The 17,876-nt window shown below is 40.4% G+C and overlaps 1 protein-coding gene across 4 annotated transcripts in view; it reads left to right on the top strand.

Moving 5' to 3' along the window:
- The window catches only part of LOC121854044 (chymotrypsinogen B-like), a 33,074-nt gene extending 16,637 nt beyond the window's left edge, over nt 1-16,437 (top strand). Inside the window, exons 2-6 of one of the 4 annotated variants that reach the window (XM_042348431.1) lie at nt 5,612-5,895; nt 7,100-7,206; nt 9,871-10,022; nt 11,645-11,943; nt 14,424-16,437. In XM_042348431.1, coding sequence (XP_042204365.1) covers nt 5,612-5,895; nt 7,100-7,206; nt 9,871-10,022; nt 11,645-11,943; nt 14,424-14,591 — 1,010 coding nt within the window. In that variant the 3' untranslated portion in view covers nt 14,592-16,437. Of the gene's footprint in view, nt 1-5,611; nt 5,896-7,099; nt 7,207-9,870; nt 10,023-11,055; nt 11,205-11,644; nt 12,458-14,423 lie in introns of those variants that run through there. The other 3 variants (XM_042348432.1, XM_042348433.1, XM_042348434.1) reach the window with 3 other exon arrangements.
- Nucleotides 16,438-17,876: the final 1,439 nt, after the last annotated feature.

Genomic DNA, 17,876 nt, shown 5'->3' on the forward strand with positions numbered 1-17,876 from the left:
GCTTGTTATCCATACTTAGTGTTCCTATTATCCACACTTGTTCTTCCTCTCAGTTATCCACACTGTTCCTCGAATCTGTTATCCGCACTTTTTCTTTGCGCTTGTTATCCACACTTGTTATACCCCCCCTCTTGTCCACATTTGTTCTACCTCTTTGTTATCCACACTTGTTCTTCGCGTCTGTTCTACCTTCTTGTTATCCGTGAAATTATAATCCACAGGAAAAAAATAATCGTCATTCAACAGGAAAGTAAATACACTAAACTTTAAATATTTTCTCACTTCACAAGAACAATATTTGTGTAGGTCTGATGGCAATGACAGTTACGCACACACACACACACACACACACACACACTAAACATCTGTTCACTTTCATTGTTTTCGTTATGTAGACTCAGTATTGACTCGTCATAAAGCAGGTTGCATCATGAAGTAATTTGCATACAGAGTTGAACTAGTAAATAACTTCAAGAACTTAACTTTCATTAAAAAAAATGTTCTAACAAGTAGGACTATGAATGACTGTCCATAGGTTATACTTTCAGTGTGATTGTATGTGATTAATTACAGGTTAAGTCCTTTAATTCAAAATGTATTCGAAATTATCCCAGTGAATGAGGATAAAATCATATTTCATAATTCACTTGATTCCATATGTATGTAATATTCATGTAAAGTAGGTAATCGTACTCATAGTATGTTCGATTCCGCTCAATGCTAAAGTACAGTACATTACAACACTTGTATTCGACAGTAAGCTCAAGCAGAATACGTTCGAAATCTTGCTGGAATACACATTTTGAGTTATGCTTCGCCGTGAGTTCGAATCTATTTTGAATCGCTGCAATGGCTTGATGAAGTGTTCAAACCGTGTACCCATAGTTGTATTATCTCCATATTCTCGTAATTCAATAATTTACCAACATCTAAAACTGTTCATTGTAAATTCACTGTCATTAAGGCAGGTGAGGGTGACAGGAGATGATGATGACGGAAGGTGATGGTGACGGAAGGTGATGGTGACGCAAGGTGATGATGACGGAAGGTGGTGATGACGGGAGGTGATGATGACGGAATGTGATGATGATGATGACAGAAGGTGATGATGATGCAAGGTGATAGTGACAGGAGGTAATGGTGACAGGAAGTAATGGTGACGGGAGGTAATGGTGACGGGAGGTAATGGTGACAGGAGGTGCAACAATATTGGCTACATTGTCACTATCACCTTGACGCTTTACCTAGTCTCTCTCTCTCTCTCTCTCGCTCTCTAATTGGTCACTCCGGAGCCTTTGTTGTTGTCGTGTTGGTGTCTCCTTTGTTTATCATCTTTTTTGCTTTAGTCATGACTTTCCTCCGTCTCCTCTTTTCTCTTTCTTTCCCTGATCTGCTACACATTCAGAAAGAGGAGGTACATTATTATCTTCGTTCTATTTTCCTCTCGTAAATAAGAACTACCTAACCTAACCTAAAACATGCCTTCAGTACCTCGCAAGGCCACACTGATTTACACTTAACAGTTTTGGGCTTTGGTTAAATTAAGAGTATTTTGGGGCAAGACCGTTCGTAGGCAGAGACAGACAGACAGACAGACAGACAGACAGAGAGAGAGACAAGGGTATTAGCATATATTCATTCCATATAAGTAGCGAAGGATGACTCCCGGCTTATTATTACAGGCACCAAACGAGCGATAAACACCTACTTATTACACCAAACGATAGATCAACTCACAGACTAGTAGTAGAGGAGTCAAGCCTTACAGTGACCTGGTAAGCTGAGTGTCCACTAGACCAAAACGCACTACCGAGTTTCTCATTGTCATGGGTGTAGAAGATGAGTTACAACGAGACTATTATATACTCAGGTGCGTATACATTGCCAGGTAGGTTAGATTACCACATCAATTAGGGGAGAGAGGGAGGCAGTGAGGTGTGGTGGACGAAGGTAAGGAACCGCGACGAATCAGGTGTGTAGAAGGGAGGGGCCAATTATCATATATACCTCGTTACCGCCGAGGTAAAGAGGGAGTAGGGAAGGCATGATGAAAGGGGAGAATTGTTGGGGAGGAAGGGATTGACTCGTGATACGGAGATGGGGATGAGGGAGGAGGAGGCGGAGGGGATTAGGGAAAATAAATGAACGTGTGGGAAAATGCAGACGTATAGAAATGGGACAGAGATGGGAGAGAAAAACGGGGACAGATAAAGGGAAGATGAAACAGAAGATATGAATATAGTATGGAGGAGAGGAGGGGGGGGAGAGAGTGATGCAGCAATTATATAATTATTTAAAGCCAGTATCTCACACCTCACAGTAACCTGACCTGACCTGACCTGACTTGACCTACTGTAACCTGGTGATGATGTCACGACATTTGGAGACGACGTCACAGTAGTTGGTCAAATGAATCCCAACCTGACCTTACCTACCATTGCGCGCGCGCGCGCGTGTGTGCGTGCGTGCGTGTGTGTGTGTGTTGCCCCTTGTGTAACGAGGATGGCTGGCCCAAGGGCCACGGAGGCGTGAATTTGTTTAAGGTGTAGAAGCTGTCGCCAACACAATAAGTACATCCTACGTTAACGAGCTGCATGACCCAGTGTCAAGGAATAGTCCGAGAAGACCGGACAACTCGCCAACTGCACTGGCTAACCATTACCCCGGAACACGATCCACAAATCGATTAACATCCAGGATCCCAATTACTGCTGGGTAGACAGAGACAAATGGGGTAAAGAAACTTGTCCATAGTTTCACCCTGCCCGGGGATGGTACCCGGGTCCGCTCGCTTGCGAGGCGAGCCTGTATGTGTGTTTGTGTGTGTGTATACGCACGTGTTTATTGTGTGCATACGCCAGTGTGTATGATCTGTGTGTGTTTGCATATCACCATTTTCTTACGTAAAGGCCCGTCCACGTACGCTGGTTGACGCACACAAGCATGATAGCAACTCACAGTTGGCGCACTTCCGCTCCTCCCCAGCATCTCCTCCTCCACCTCGTACAGAGAAAGTCTCTTATTGTGCTCATCTCTCTCCCTCAAGCAACACAGTGCTCACTCCTCACCTGTCGTAAGGCACAAACTGTCACTCTCCAGCTCGGGGCCTCCCACCCAACGCTGTCATTACACTGTGAACGCGGGCCTGAGCCAAGCCTGGAGCTGGTGGTCCCATTGTTGTGTCCGTCTGTGTGTTGCTGTCTAGATTTCTCTTTCTCTGTCTGTCAATCTGTCTTATGTTTAATTAATTTTATTTCTCTCTTCTTCTGTCTATGTTTTTTATGTAAATGACACCGATTATTCTCTTGCGTCCTCTTCATCTTGGTTGTGTCTGTCTGTGTCTCACGTGTCATCAACTGTTGTCACGTTAGTTTATGTCTCCTAAATAATGATAACAGTTATAATGTCTGTGTTTCTGTGTAGCATTATAATGTTTGTAATATTCTTAAGCGACTTCTTCTTTATTATCTTTACTTATTTGAAGAAACAAAAACAGAAATATATCATTGGTGTCATTAGTTTTACGTATTCTTTGCCTTTGATGTGTGTGTGCGTGCGTGTGTGTGTGTGTGTGTGTGTGTGTGTGTGTGTGTGTAAATGGAGAACAGCTTAGGAAGACAAACAGTAAAAACAGCCATAAACTCGTAACGAGACAATTAAATAAAACCAGCTCGTACACCACCCACCCCTCCCCCACACACACCAAATCTATAACAATAATTTACACCGTATGCATCTATAAATTCTACTTCTATATCTTCTTCTCTATCTATACCTCTATCTAACCTAACCTAATAGGTATGAAGTTTTTACTACCACAAATGTTCCAGGTTGTTAGATACATAAGTGTAATAAGTGGGGGTAATTTTCCACGCCAGGAGGAGGAGGGGGAAGAGGAGGTGGAGGAGGAGGAAGACGTGACTGACATTCCAAGCTGATATTTAGAGCTGTAGCTATACGAGAAGAAGATGCGCCACTTAATTACACCTTCGTCAGTAGTTTTTTTACACAGTGGGTGGTGATATGAAGTGGCGAGTCGAAGAACTGGTATTTCACACATGGACGTGAGAGAGAGAGGCATCATCATTACACGCCTGTTAATCTATAGGCCTCATTCCTATTTCGCTTTTGTCACTTCTATTTTAATAAGACTCGTATTCAAGCTTTATATACCGTAGTACGAGCATGATAATATGATACACAAGTAAAGCCAAAGACTTATAAGAGGAAATATAATCAAACTCGTGTTTATATTAATTTAAAGCGTAATAACTGGGCCAGAGATTTCACAGTAGTTGGGCAATATTTGTGCCAAGCCGTTCGTTCGTTCTACTTGAATTCTGTCACGCTATGCCCCACCCCACCCCACCCCACCCCACCCGACCCCACCCCACCCCCACCCCTCACCCGACCCCACCCCACCCCACCCTTCTCTCATGACAAACTACTGCCACACTCCACACTTCACACATCACGCCTCATACATCATTATTTTTTACACGTCACACTTCACATTCTACGTATCATACCTCATACTCCACATATCATGTCTCATACTTCACACACATTTACACTCCACACATTACACTCCACATTCCACACCCCACACATCACACTCCACACATCACACTCCTTACATCACACTCCGCACATCACAGTCCGCACATCACACTCCACACATCACTCATTACACTCCACGCATCACATTCCACACATTACACTCCACACTTAGTAGGATAAGATTAAAGACAAGAATAAATTACTCTACAAAACAATCCCGTGTAGCTCCTAACGTGTCACGGAAGATGAGTGAGTCTCAATGTACTTCTATCTGGCTCCTGTATCATCACTCTCAGAGCTCTCCCACATTACCTAACACCTCAGTGGCTCGGATGACTTTATGGGCTGAAGATGGTATGTTATTTTCGTCTTTTATAAGGTGTGTTGGTGTGTGTGTGTTGGTGTGTGTGTGTGTGTGTGTGTGTGTGTGTGTGTGGTCCCATTAACAAAATATTCGGTATTATCAAGTAGAATCAAGTCCACAAGTTAAAAAGCTACACATAAAACGTCTACATTTGAGATAACCCTTTGACATCATAAAGTAATTTGTTCAGATTTGGGAGATAAAAACAGTAACACCCTTTTTTTTTGTTCCTTCGGTTTCCATTACGAATTTTTTGGTGATGTATAAAGTGAAAACCAAGGGTGGAAGGATTGAACATTCTAGGTAGGGGAAAGGGGAAGACAGGTGGGGATGGGGAAGAGATTTGAGGGGAGATGGGAGGGGAGATGGGAGGGGAGATTTGAGGGGAGATGGGAGGGGAGATGGCGTGTTTAAAGGGTTAAGACAGTAGGGAAGGGATGTGATTGATGTATTTCAGGTGTTGTGTGTCTTGATCCTTATTGTGTGTTAGGTCAGGTTCTTTTCTTAATATATTTTGTCATGTCAACTGAGTTATATGTAAGGGGAACATTTTTAGTTGCCCCGTAATAGTACGAATTTGGTTAAAGGAATTCCAGGGACTCATATCTGTACTACAAAACTATATTCATTAAATCCTTGCAAATGTATTCTTGTGTTGTTGAATCTAATCTCAGAATAATGTTTCAGAGTGTGGCATCAGCAGGTTCAATAGACACAGACAACCTCGATGGCCGGGTGATGACGCTACTATCTACAGTGAAGGTGACGAGCTTGTCCTTCACGACCTAGTGGAGGACAGCCAACCATACTTCGGGGACGTAACAGACAGCAGCCAACCTGACGAAGGAGACTCAGAGAGAAACACGACAGAACGTTCACGGACCAACAACCGCATGATGGTGTTCGAGGACAGGTCGACAGGTCGTATTGTGGGCGGGAGGGAGAGCAAGCAAGGAGCCTGGCCCTGGCAGGTGATGGCCGAATGTTTACCTCTCACGTGTGTTAGGTTAGGTTAGGTTAGGTTAGGTTGAGTTGTGCTCAGAAATGTCTTGGAAATTCTTAAACTATAAAGTACATACGTAGACGCTCTACAACTCCGAACTCTCCTGAGAAATTCAATGACATTATCACTACCACACACACACACACACACACACACACACACACACACACACACACACAAACAATCATCGTTTATGTTTGTTCTGGCTTGATTATTGTTGAATGTGTGATAGCTTACTGGACTGACTGACAGACTAACCCAGTTCCCTACAGCGACGATGAGTTAGGTGTTTTACGGAGCTCTTCACACGGGTAAATTCTTCAATGACTTTTGTGAGAGTCACACCATATACGCCAGATACTGAACACGTTTCCATTAACTACGTGAGCGAACGAACATGTACCTCACCTAGACACTATTTATCATCAATTCATTTCAGTATAATTTCCTTGAACGTTACTAAATGAAAATAGATGATAATTAGAAGCAGCAAAGACTTTTTTTTAATAGAATTTGTTAACTTAATCTCATCAGTCCACCATCACATAACAGTGGTATTTTGTGAGGCATTTTATCATAATCTTATGGTTCAGAGCCAAGTCTTCCACTTCACAGATAAACATAGAGCAACTTTCAGAGTCATGTGAGCTCCCTGATGCACCACTGTTGTCATCTGTAGGCAGCCAATGTTGGTGTGAGATTTGGCCTCCTCAACGGTACAAAAATAAACAAAAAAACAGACCACATACCGATAATAACAAACCCAACCAGAAATCTCCCTTCCAGCATTTCACAATTAACCTAACCTAACCTAACCTACCAGAAACCTTTCCTCCAGCGCTTCACAATCATAGAAACATTTCACTGTACTCTCACTGTTCTGTAGAGGCTTCTTCACTGTTATGATGAACTACACACTAATAGCACTACCACGCACCCATCATCAGCCTACGAGAACATACCTTGACCAGTTGTTTAATGACCAGCTGTGTATGTAACAGATGGTCTGTATATGATGTTACATTGGCACATTTATCGCTTCATGTGACATTGCATTGTTACATCTGTGGTGTCATTCATGTTTATAGTGTTACAGCTGTTATTTTCTTGAGAGAGAGAGAGAGAGAGAGAGAGAGAGAGAGAGAGAGGTCACCTGTGTAGTGTGTTTGCAGGTGTCGCTACAGCTGGTACACCCTCGCTGGGGGAGGATCGGACACTGGTGTGGAGGCGTCCTTATTGACCAGCGCTGGGTCGTCACTGCCGCCCACTGCATCAACAAGTACGTAGTCCCCTTACCTCCCCTAGTACGTAGTCCCCTTACCTCCCCAAGTACGTAGTCCTCTTACCTCCCCAAGTACGTAGTCCCCTTACCTCCCCTAGTACGTAGTCCCCTTACCTCCCCAAGTACGTAGTCCCCTTACCTCCCCTAGTACGTAATCCCCTTACCTCCCCTAGCACGTAGTCCCCTTACCTCCCCTAGTACGTAATCCCCTTACCTCCCCTAGCACGTAGTCCCCTTACTTTGACTGTGTGGAACATTTTCCCTTCACTCGAAATACTGCACTCCTTTATACCGTCTCTCACAAATATTATAATAATAATAATAATAATAATAATAATAATAATAATAATAACTAATCAAAATAATAAAAAATATAAAAATTATTAAACAAAAATATAACACTACTATTAAAAAAAATAATAATTACGTTAATAATGATGATGATATTAATAATAATAACAAAGGACCACAAATAAAAACAAAATTAGAAGGGAAGATCAATAGCGAGAAACAATATATGTATGTTGTGTTGTCAAAGGTAAGAGAAACAATTGAGACCCTACAATTGTGTGTAAATGAGGCAGAAATTCATATCAGCAACCTGGGACTTGGTCACAGTTTTCGTGATGCCATATGGCAGCAGGGTCTACCATTAGACAACACATTATGCTTCCAATATCATCCCAGTCCTGTTTGGTAGCTGCCTGTTACCTTCGAACGTTTTAAAATCTTTTAAGAAGTCTTCTATTTTGCACTAAAATTTGTAATGGCGTCATTTACTTACATTTATATACACTGGCAGACATTATTGTTATTGCACACACTGTTTAGAGTGTACTCCAGCTAATTTTAATTAATTGTGTAAACCATCAATGTTTTTCTAACCAAATTTTGCGTCATCCGTAACGTCTCTTCTTGATTTCTATCACTTACGCTTTCTTTTGTTCACCTAAACGACTATTATGGTCAGCTGACTAAGAACCGAGCAGGACAGACACACCAGCTCACTTTTTAAGGTGAGACTTCCCAGACTAATATTTCTGAGACAAACATATTTAAAAAAAATGTAAAGCTACTTCAGTCTTTACCTTAAGTTATCAAGTAAGAGTTTGATCACAATGTTTCTGTGATTATGATTAAATTTAGAAAACATTATATCATAAATTAGTACTGAATTATTTGTTGCTAATTTGTGAGTGTAGATAACTAAGTTCTTATGGAACATAACTATAATTTATTACCACTTCAGTTTTTCTTCCAGAGGAACATTTAAGTGTTTTACTCATGCAACATGTTATATATATATATATATATATATATATATATATATATATATATATATATATATATATATATATATATATATATATATATATATATATATATATATATATATATATATATGTAAATAGTGAGTAAAAGTTACAATATTTCATCAAAATTAAGCTGTTCTTAAAGATCTCTGTAAAGTTATTGAACAGCCGTAATCCAGCTAATGTTTGCAACGTCTTGAATTAGCTTTGAACGCAATGTGGATGACGTTCCTCATACAAATAAGTAAATCTGTTAAGGATCTGGTAATATTATCAGCTCTAATTTATCATCATAGAAAGATGAATATAGTCACACACACACACACACTTGTCCTGAGCATGACACAGACAACATCAACACACGTGTAATGACCTAACCTAAACTTGACACTTAAATGATCGAGACGACAGTATTTGACAATATTAGGTTCACAATATTGTATACAGACCTACAGTATTTTCAATATAATATAACCCGACCCATTCTCTTCTTTCAGAGCAGAGCTTGAGTTTCATGACCACTTTAACAACCTTTGTCATGTAATAGATCACCGCGAGTCTTGTAACAAGAGCACCAAAAGTCCCAAATAAATAAATATAAATCAGTATTTCAAACACATAAATCATTTCCAAATGTCTAGGTTAGCAAAAAAAAAAAAATCTTAAATTGCGTGCACTGTAACAAGTTTCTATAACAAAGTACTGTATATATAATTCCATGCATGTTACTGTTGACTTTATAATGATCCTCCACAACCCACAACATGTTTCCTGTCACAATATTAGGTTGTAGTTTCTTTTATCAGTGTAAATAAACTTTTCATCTATACAGAATTTTTAAGGGTAAAGGCTTTGGTTACTCGGTCTTCAGAGCAAAAAATTTCCATCACTTACACTTTATCTTGAATAATTTATATAACAGCGGAGAAACTTTGTGAAAATAAACTTGTAATTTCTGAAGGATAGACCTGAGTTTGTTCCAAGGAGCTCTCTGTTCCTCTCTTCGCTTACTTATCAATTCACTCCTCTCCCACCTCTCTCTCTCCCCTCCCCTCCCCCCCTCTCTCTCTCCTTTTACTTCCATCCCTATGTTAGGGTCTTCGTTAGCCTAAGGGTTTTATTATGCCAAAGGCTTCAGTCATTGTTAAAAGACACTTAATAAAATTTTTGATAGTCATTTAAGACATAACTGATATACTGTATACCTCACCAGCCCTGACAGTCCTTAGTTAAACAAAGAACGTGTACATGATTGAGCTCTGCGTGTAAGACCTTTATGGTGTGTGTGTGTGTGTGTGTGTGTGGTGGGAGACGTGAGGGTGAGGTGTGAAGACGAGAAGTGTTGCAGCCCGTTGTTCTCGCTGCCATACGGGCCACTGTGGACCGCCCTGGTTGGGGATTGGAAGCTCAGTGAGAAGGAGGAGAAGAATGATGCCATACAGCTCAAGGTGGAAAGAGTCGTCGTCCATGAACGGTTCAAGAAGTTCAACAATGACATAGGTGAGTCTGGGGGTTCTACGGTGCTCCTTTACAATCCCTTCTTGCAATTTAAGCCTCAAGTCAATGATACAGACGAGCATAGCGTTCTGTAACTACCATGGACAGTTCCGGCAGAAGGATTACATAAGAGAGGTAAGTGTGGAGGTCCTGTAATGATCTTTCTTAGGCTTGTTTTTAGTTTACGGCTCAATGGTATTACGGCAAATCTGACACCCACATGATGCTTCCTTGTTCACCTTCATTACGGTTCAGGATACAGTGACGATAAAGGTGAGTTTATGGTTGTATTATATTCTTTCATTAAGTTCCGGTGACATGAACAGTCATTATTCACTTTTGAAAGGCATTATTTACTCTTATTTTAATCACTTGCGAAATCATTCTCTCTTTTCAATACTGTAGGTGTTATGGTAACTTATTTAAGACAATTTAAATCTCCTCTCTCCCTTCATTGCTTCACCTTGAATGTATTTCTAAATGTTTCAACTCTTCAATTTCTCTTAGTGTTCAAATTCACCGTCACGTCAACTCCCGTCTTGGTACACCTCTGCATCACCACCTAGTGCCTCATACAGTCTGTTATAATTTCTAATACTTTTTGCATTTCACAATTTTGCTTAATCACTACAAGAGTAATATCATGTTAAGTGCAACACAAAGCTCTGGTCTCTGATTATGAAAGAAGGATCGGTTACGTTACAATTAGCCATGTTCTTATTATTGTCAAGTTTATGTCTGAGGGAGAGACTGATCACTGACTGAATTACTGACACAACTGACGTGACTGTTGGTGTTTATCACGAGATCTGTTTATCTCTGAGACCGCTAATAAGCTTAACACCCACCCAGCCCCCCCTCCCCCGCCTGCACACACATTCACAATAGAAGTAATAAAAATTTACAACATTGGAAAATTCATAAACAAGTACACAAACTTATACATACACCACAGCATCAACGCAAAAGCCATTGGTTACGACAATTCACAAGCTACTAGGAACAGGGAGGGGCTGACCTGAAAGTTTCCTTCCAGCAAGGCGTTCAGCTTCACCAAAACTGCTGCTGTGTGGCAAGTTGTTATGGGTGAGCATGACCGCTCTCATATGGACGGCCGTGAGGTTGTTCTCGGGGTCAACAACGTAGTGACTCACCACGAATTCAACGACTATCAAAATGACATCGGTAAGAGAGCCCTTACTTCCCATTCTTCTCCTTCACACACTGCCGAGGGTTACTGAGTCACCAGGCTGATACGCGAGTCTCTCTGCAGTGTCACAGAATGTCCTCCCACGACTCATGGCCTTCACAGCCTTTCCTTTCTTCACACATTATACTTCCCATTTTCTGAGTAGGAAAGAATCAAAGACAAAGTCTCAAATACAGTTATATCTTCTGCAGGTCGACATTTCTCCTAGAACTTGACATCCCTGTGATTCTCTCTTCTTCCTAGACTGTCTTCCATTACACATGTGATCGTCTTTACACTACTTCTTCCATCACTGTTTTGCATCCAAGGTACATAGGATGTACAGCGTCTGTGTTTGTCTGCAAGAGGTGATGTAAGGCTGTGAGGTGTGGGTGTTTGTTGTATGGTTGACCTAACCACTCGTGTCTGCCCCCAGCACTGCTCAAGCTGCCGCAGTTGTCAAACATGGCCTCCCTCGCCCTCACGCCCATCTGCCTGCCAGACACCGTTGAGCTACGAACCTTCTCCTTTGAGGGACTCAGATGTTATGCCACAGGCTGGGGGAGGAAACACACTGAGGGAACCCTCCATGGCCATCTCCAGGAGATCAAGGTGCCCGTATTACCACCAAGCAAGTGTGCTCACGCCTACAACACTTCCCAGTTTGGCTTTGTAAAGCTGAGTGATTCTCACCTGTGTGCGGGGGTGCTGGACGGGTCAACAGGGACCTGTGTCGTAAGTATTACAAGAGGCGTGGGCGTGAGTGGTAAGGGGGCCATCTGTACAGCAGGAAGAAGCAACAGTAGTGCAGTTGGGGCGCTGTTGGTGGTGGGCACAACATTTCTACATGCTAACCGCACTTGTCTGTCTATATTTACATAATATGTGCATGCATCTTTGGGTACACAAAAAGGTAATGCAGGTTGCTGATAGCGCTGACGTGACGTGTGTTGCAGCCATGATGAAACTTCGTGAAGATGTTGTCTACACCGACCACATCCAGCCAATATGCCTGCCCGACACAGCCCCTTTGGATAGCGAGACGTTTCTGGGAATCAAGTGTGTGGCCACGGGTTGGGGGATGAGAATCCAAGGCGCCATGCTGGAGAACCGCTTGAAGGAAGTGACAGTACCGGTGGTGAACAACAGCCACTGCGTCAAGCTGTACGGCATGATGCACAATATACCAGTAAAGAAGTACCACATGTGCGCTGGGCAGACACAAGGCCAAGGACTGGGAACATGTATTGTGAGTATAACACACAGTCAACACAAACATCTGGAGCACAAATATAACTCAGTCGTAACACAGTTTCAAAGGTTGTTGTGGTGTTGTTATTAAGCTCAACACCACAACAACAGTCAGGCAACAAAGAGTACACCGGATGTTTACACGTTCTGTTATACTGACAGATGACAGTCACTCCGAAGAATAGATTTGCTAACTCTAGATTTCCTTTATATCACTACTGTAGTTAGAACGGAATATAAACTTGTAGTTCTTTTCCCGTTCACTAAATCCTGCATTAGAGAATCTTGCATGTCTTAAAAGTAAAAAAATAAATAAATACTGTATAAACGGGAGGGCGTTAGACCAACAACTTACACTAGATAATAACACTGTTTAATTCAATAGTCTAGTCACTAACCTTACACCAATCAACTTCGCCCTTCACCTGAGGCTTTGATCTTTGACACTGAGAATTTTGAGTTCCGTGTTCTGTACTTTGTCTAGCGATAATTACAGTCAGGTGAAGATTTATAAGCCATACCCCGGATAAGGAAAACAAGGAAAACATTACAGACATCTAGACGGACAAACATGATACGTCCAAATTATTTCCAAACTAGAAGAGGGATGAGAGAGTGCGCGTGAACGTAGAGGAACGTGTAGTGTAGTGTAGTGTGAGGATGGTGTTGTGGGGAGGGTGTCTACATAAGCCTCTCCTGGAGCGGGTTAATGGGGACGGTAAACTCAATAGAAATAAATTAGTCTCATCTATCACGGTCTGAAGGCAGGATATACCGGCAGGTCTCTCATAACTCCCCAAAGAAGCTTCTCACCTGACATTACCTGACGCTAGTTTTACCAATATAAGAAGCTAATTAAAGGTGACTATCTGTTCCTACACATCAATTACCAACAGCTTAAGCTTCAGTACCTGCTACAATATTTCTCCCTAACCTACTGTAGTCTGTCTCTCTCACAGGATATATTCTACAGCATCACTTCTTAACCTTCCTGTATCATGCTGAAATGCCTTAGTGTCAGAGGTATAATGCTTACTAACTCTAAGTAGTGTTAACAATTATGCTAAATATATATATATATATATATATATATATATATATATATATATATATATATATATATATATATATATATATATATATATATATATATATATATATATATATATATATATATGTATATATATATTAAACTGACGTGTTAGAAAACTTATTTGAGTCTTTGTTAAGTTATCTGTAGAAAAATATGAAAATAAGAGAAGAGAAAATGGCATTCATTTATGCAGTTTTATCATCAGTTTTCTCCAGTAATTATTCTTCCTGAAGTTCTAAATATATATATGTATGTTTTATAAGTTATAATAATAATGCTCCTCTTTGCCTATTTATATAGTGTGTTTATATGAAAAGAACTTGGCGTTTGAATACTTCCCTCCACGACAGATGTGCTAGGAAATAGGTTTAAGGACTTCTTAGTGCCATGCCATTTACGTGTAACATACCGCTACCCCATCTCGCGTGGCTTACACACACACACACACACACTTATTACTACAGCTATTACAACTATTATTACTACTCTTTTTTTTTTAAACGTGGCCTCCATCCTCCCCCAATAGCCACACCTTCGCCGCCATTTTATTACCTTAAAATTAACTATCCTGATACATAAGTAGCTACCCTGGCTACCACAACTACGACTATTATTACTACTACTATTAACTACAACTATTATTAATGCGATAAGGCTCCTGAGACCCCATCTTGGTCTATCATGTGCTTTACAATTTCGCATATAACAATAATAACATTCCAACTTTTGTTTAAAATTTATTTCTCGTTTCTTTCCATATTCTCCTTCCTCATCATTTATCTCATCCATCTTTCTTTATCTTACACCCCAATTCTTCTCTTTTACGTTCTTAGTCCCTTTATCTTCTCTCAAGGACTCGTTCCTCCTACAGGGTGACTCAGGAGGCCCACTTCAGTGTAATATGAGGGACGGCCGCTGGTACCTGGCGGGTGTCACCTCCTTCGGCTCCGGGTGCGCTAAGCCAGGTTTCCCAGATGTCTACACCCGCATCACTTACTACCTCCCCTGGATCAAGCAACAGATGAGGATATTTAGATGATCCACGTTTCATACTAGAAGAAATACTAGTTCTAGATGAGGCACTAGAGCCTTGGGAGGAGGAGGAGGAGGAGTGTACTGAAGAAACCTTTTAGTGTCTTCAGAAAACAAATATTATGGATCTCATTATTTTTGGCTCTCACTGTTCAGTATAGTACACTGAGTCATGACAACAGAGGAGTATATAGAGTTGATGTAACCTCTAACATAGATCAAATACTTCAGATAATATTTCTTATTTTTTCTAAACATTTGTAAACATTGTCAAGACCTTATTGGTGGTTAACTTTAAAGTATCATGAGGGTCAAATGTTATGGGTCTCTTATGTTGGATGACTTGACTACTCCTCGTGTGTCAGGCAGGAGTCTCACTTATAGATAGTCTACAGCACTATCACCATAACTCAGTACAGGTGTGCGTCATCACCTATCTGTAGAGTAGTTAGTAAGTGTGGAGCAGGAGTCTAGTACTGTAGTCTTGACTGTAGGTGATGATGTATATGTTACTACAGTCTACAGTTGTGTGTCTTGCTGTGTTATTATGTCACCGCGTTGTTATGATATCATTAAGTTGTGCTATTATTCCTCTTAGTTATTGTCTTTATGTTCTTGTGTAGTTGTTATGATTCATTTCGTTTAGATTTAATAATCAGAGAACTAGTAACAATGTCATTAAGGAACCAATAACTTGTTTAACTGCTAAAGATAGCATAATGATTCTATTAAAGCAAGGTGCGATGATTCAGACTAAAAGATTCGGGATACTATGATTCGTCACTAGTCACGCCCATAGGATGTGAATCCTTGGTGAAATGTTGATCTCCGCGGCAAAAGGACCACATGGCCGTGCTTGTCTCCTCTCCAGATTAATGTACAAAATATTCAGTAATAGCTTAGCAAATATGACACGAACTATTGGTGTTCACTTCTGTGAGGATGTACTGTATGTATACATCTGGAATATGGAAGCTGGGGATGTGGCAACATAAATTCGTCCATCTCCTCACAACACACTGGTCGTGATGTGTCACTTCTGTCTTCGTAAGAATTACTGCAGCACTTTAACGTTCTCACGTCTTAACTCACAGAGTTTTTTACCATAAACAATAAACAAAAATAAATAACTAAAGTAGTCCGGAACTTTGACGTGAGAGAACCACTGGCTCTGTTAGCATCTTTTGGATATAGAGAACCTTAATCCGGAGTCATAACCTAGCACATTAACAGGCTCTGGCGGAGTCCACTTCGTGAGGGAGCCTTGAGGGGCCAGTGACCAAATTTTTGTAAGCGACACACAATAATGACGGTCTGTCTTCGCTTGAGGAGAGATATAATGTTTCTCTACATTAGCCTCGCTACTTCATATGAATGAGATAACTTGTCCAATAAATTTTTTGCGGATTAAGGGGCTTCTACAGAAAGCTCTGAGCCATGGGTGTTAATCCTAAGTCACATTAGTTCCTTCTGTACAAAAAATAAGAATAGTGTAATAGGTTTTAGATACGGTATGATGTATTTTCAGACGCTACCTACAACATACCTCATTAATGCTTTGATGGAAGGATGCATAACATTTTAATTTCACCTTTAGCATACAGCATAATCATCTCTATTATGTTTTAGCTCTCAAACAGTCATTATACTAGAGTGAGGTCACCAGTTAGTTAATTAATACTATGACTGTTTTGTCGCTAGTCAGAGAAACCTACTAACACGTAGATATTCCCTTTGGAAGTGTAACTAAGCTCCGGCTCTCTCCCGCATCCAAAGGTCTTCCCATTTAATATAATCAAACATGAAAATATTTTGCATTCATTTTCGCAATTCACAAGAAATTATCCCTTTAGCTTTATATATCTTCAGTGAAAGTTTAAAACGTAATAAATTAATACTGACGTTGATTGACTATAGAAAAAGATGTTTGAATGCGTGGGGGAACACTTGATGCATTAGTGCCAAGGTTTTATTATTTACACTGTTTGAAATAATATATTATTACCTCTTTATGACAAACAGTCTTACAAAACACAGTTAATCACTACGTTAGTTAAAGAAGGTCAGGCTAGACTACCACGTAAAGAAAAGGTAGCAGCAACAGTAGGCAGAGTGTGGTAGTGTTAGTAGGAAAAGGAATATACCAACACCACAGTCTAGCACCACACCAGAGCACCAGTAATAACTAGATACAGATTCAGATGTGTATTATTAACTCACGAGAAGTCACATTTATACCGAAATCCAATCAAGACATTTTACACACTGAGTTGGAGAGAGAGAGAGAGAGAGAGAGAGAGAGAGAGATTTAACTATCCTACTGAGCCTGTTCTGTAGTAAATGACTCTAGACAAACATGAGTTGTCTCCATAGTGCCATCTGGGTGCCTCTAAACTGCAAAAAAAAGTGAAAATAGTAAGAGAAAAAGAGAAACAGCAGGAAAAAATAATATACTGTTATTATCAAATGAGGTGGAATTAGCTCTTCGTGGCCTTAAGGTGACCAGTGTCCACCAAGTCATGATTATAAATATATATGAAAATTTAACCATAAGTCTATAATTAATGTCATGTTACGTCTCTCTATTAGTGATGGAGTGAGAAGATAATTTTTTTTTTATTTTAGATGAGAATTATTACTTCTAGTCTTATGGTGAAGTAAGTGATGTCAAGAGTGAGTGAGTGAGTGAGTGTTGAGTCATGATTCATCCGATTTATGGTCATGGGATATGGTTGTTGAGGGCAGTGAACTTTTTCTGTGGTGTCTGTTATCAAAGCCATGGTTCGTTCTCATTCCTCTGATTTCTCACACACACGAATTCCTTGAATGAAGCTGTAAGAGGTTATGAGTGTGTTGACGGGGTGCTCATGTTGATAGTGTTGTGATGTGTATTGTGGAGGTTATCGTGTGAGCCGCTGAGGCAGACTAGTGTGTCGTGTGTCAGCCTCCAGGAAATGTCTTTCAGTGTTGTCTTATAAAAGTGTATTTTTGTACCAATATTTTTTATATACAATCACAATATAATATCAGTTTTATTTACCCTCTATATGAGTCATGCATCAATGTACTATTACTCTCAGTCACCATATTGTTTGGGACACCACCCTGAGTTACAGTGCAGTACAACACAGTACAGTACTCTAAAATATAACAAAATATAGTCAAATGACCGTAATACATGGTCCCAGTGGTTCAATTAAGGTAAAGGCCAACAACAGAGCTTGGGGTTTTAGCATGTCAACGTTGTTAGATCTCTTTAAAGCGCTCAAACATGACCCAGAAACTGACCATG

Source organism: Homarus americanus, unplaced genomic scaffold (genome assembly GCF_018991925.1).
Source record: "Homarus americanus isolate GMGI-L3 unplaced genomic scaffold, GMGI_Hamer_2.0 scaffold51165, whole genome shotgun sequence".
In the NCBI taxonomy this organism is placed as follows: domain Eukaryota; kingdom Metazoa; phylum Arthropoda; class Malacostraca; order Decapoda; family Nephropidae; genus Homarus; species Homarus americanus.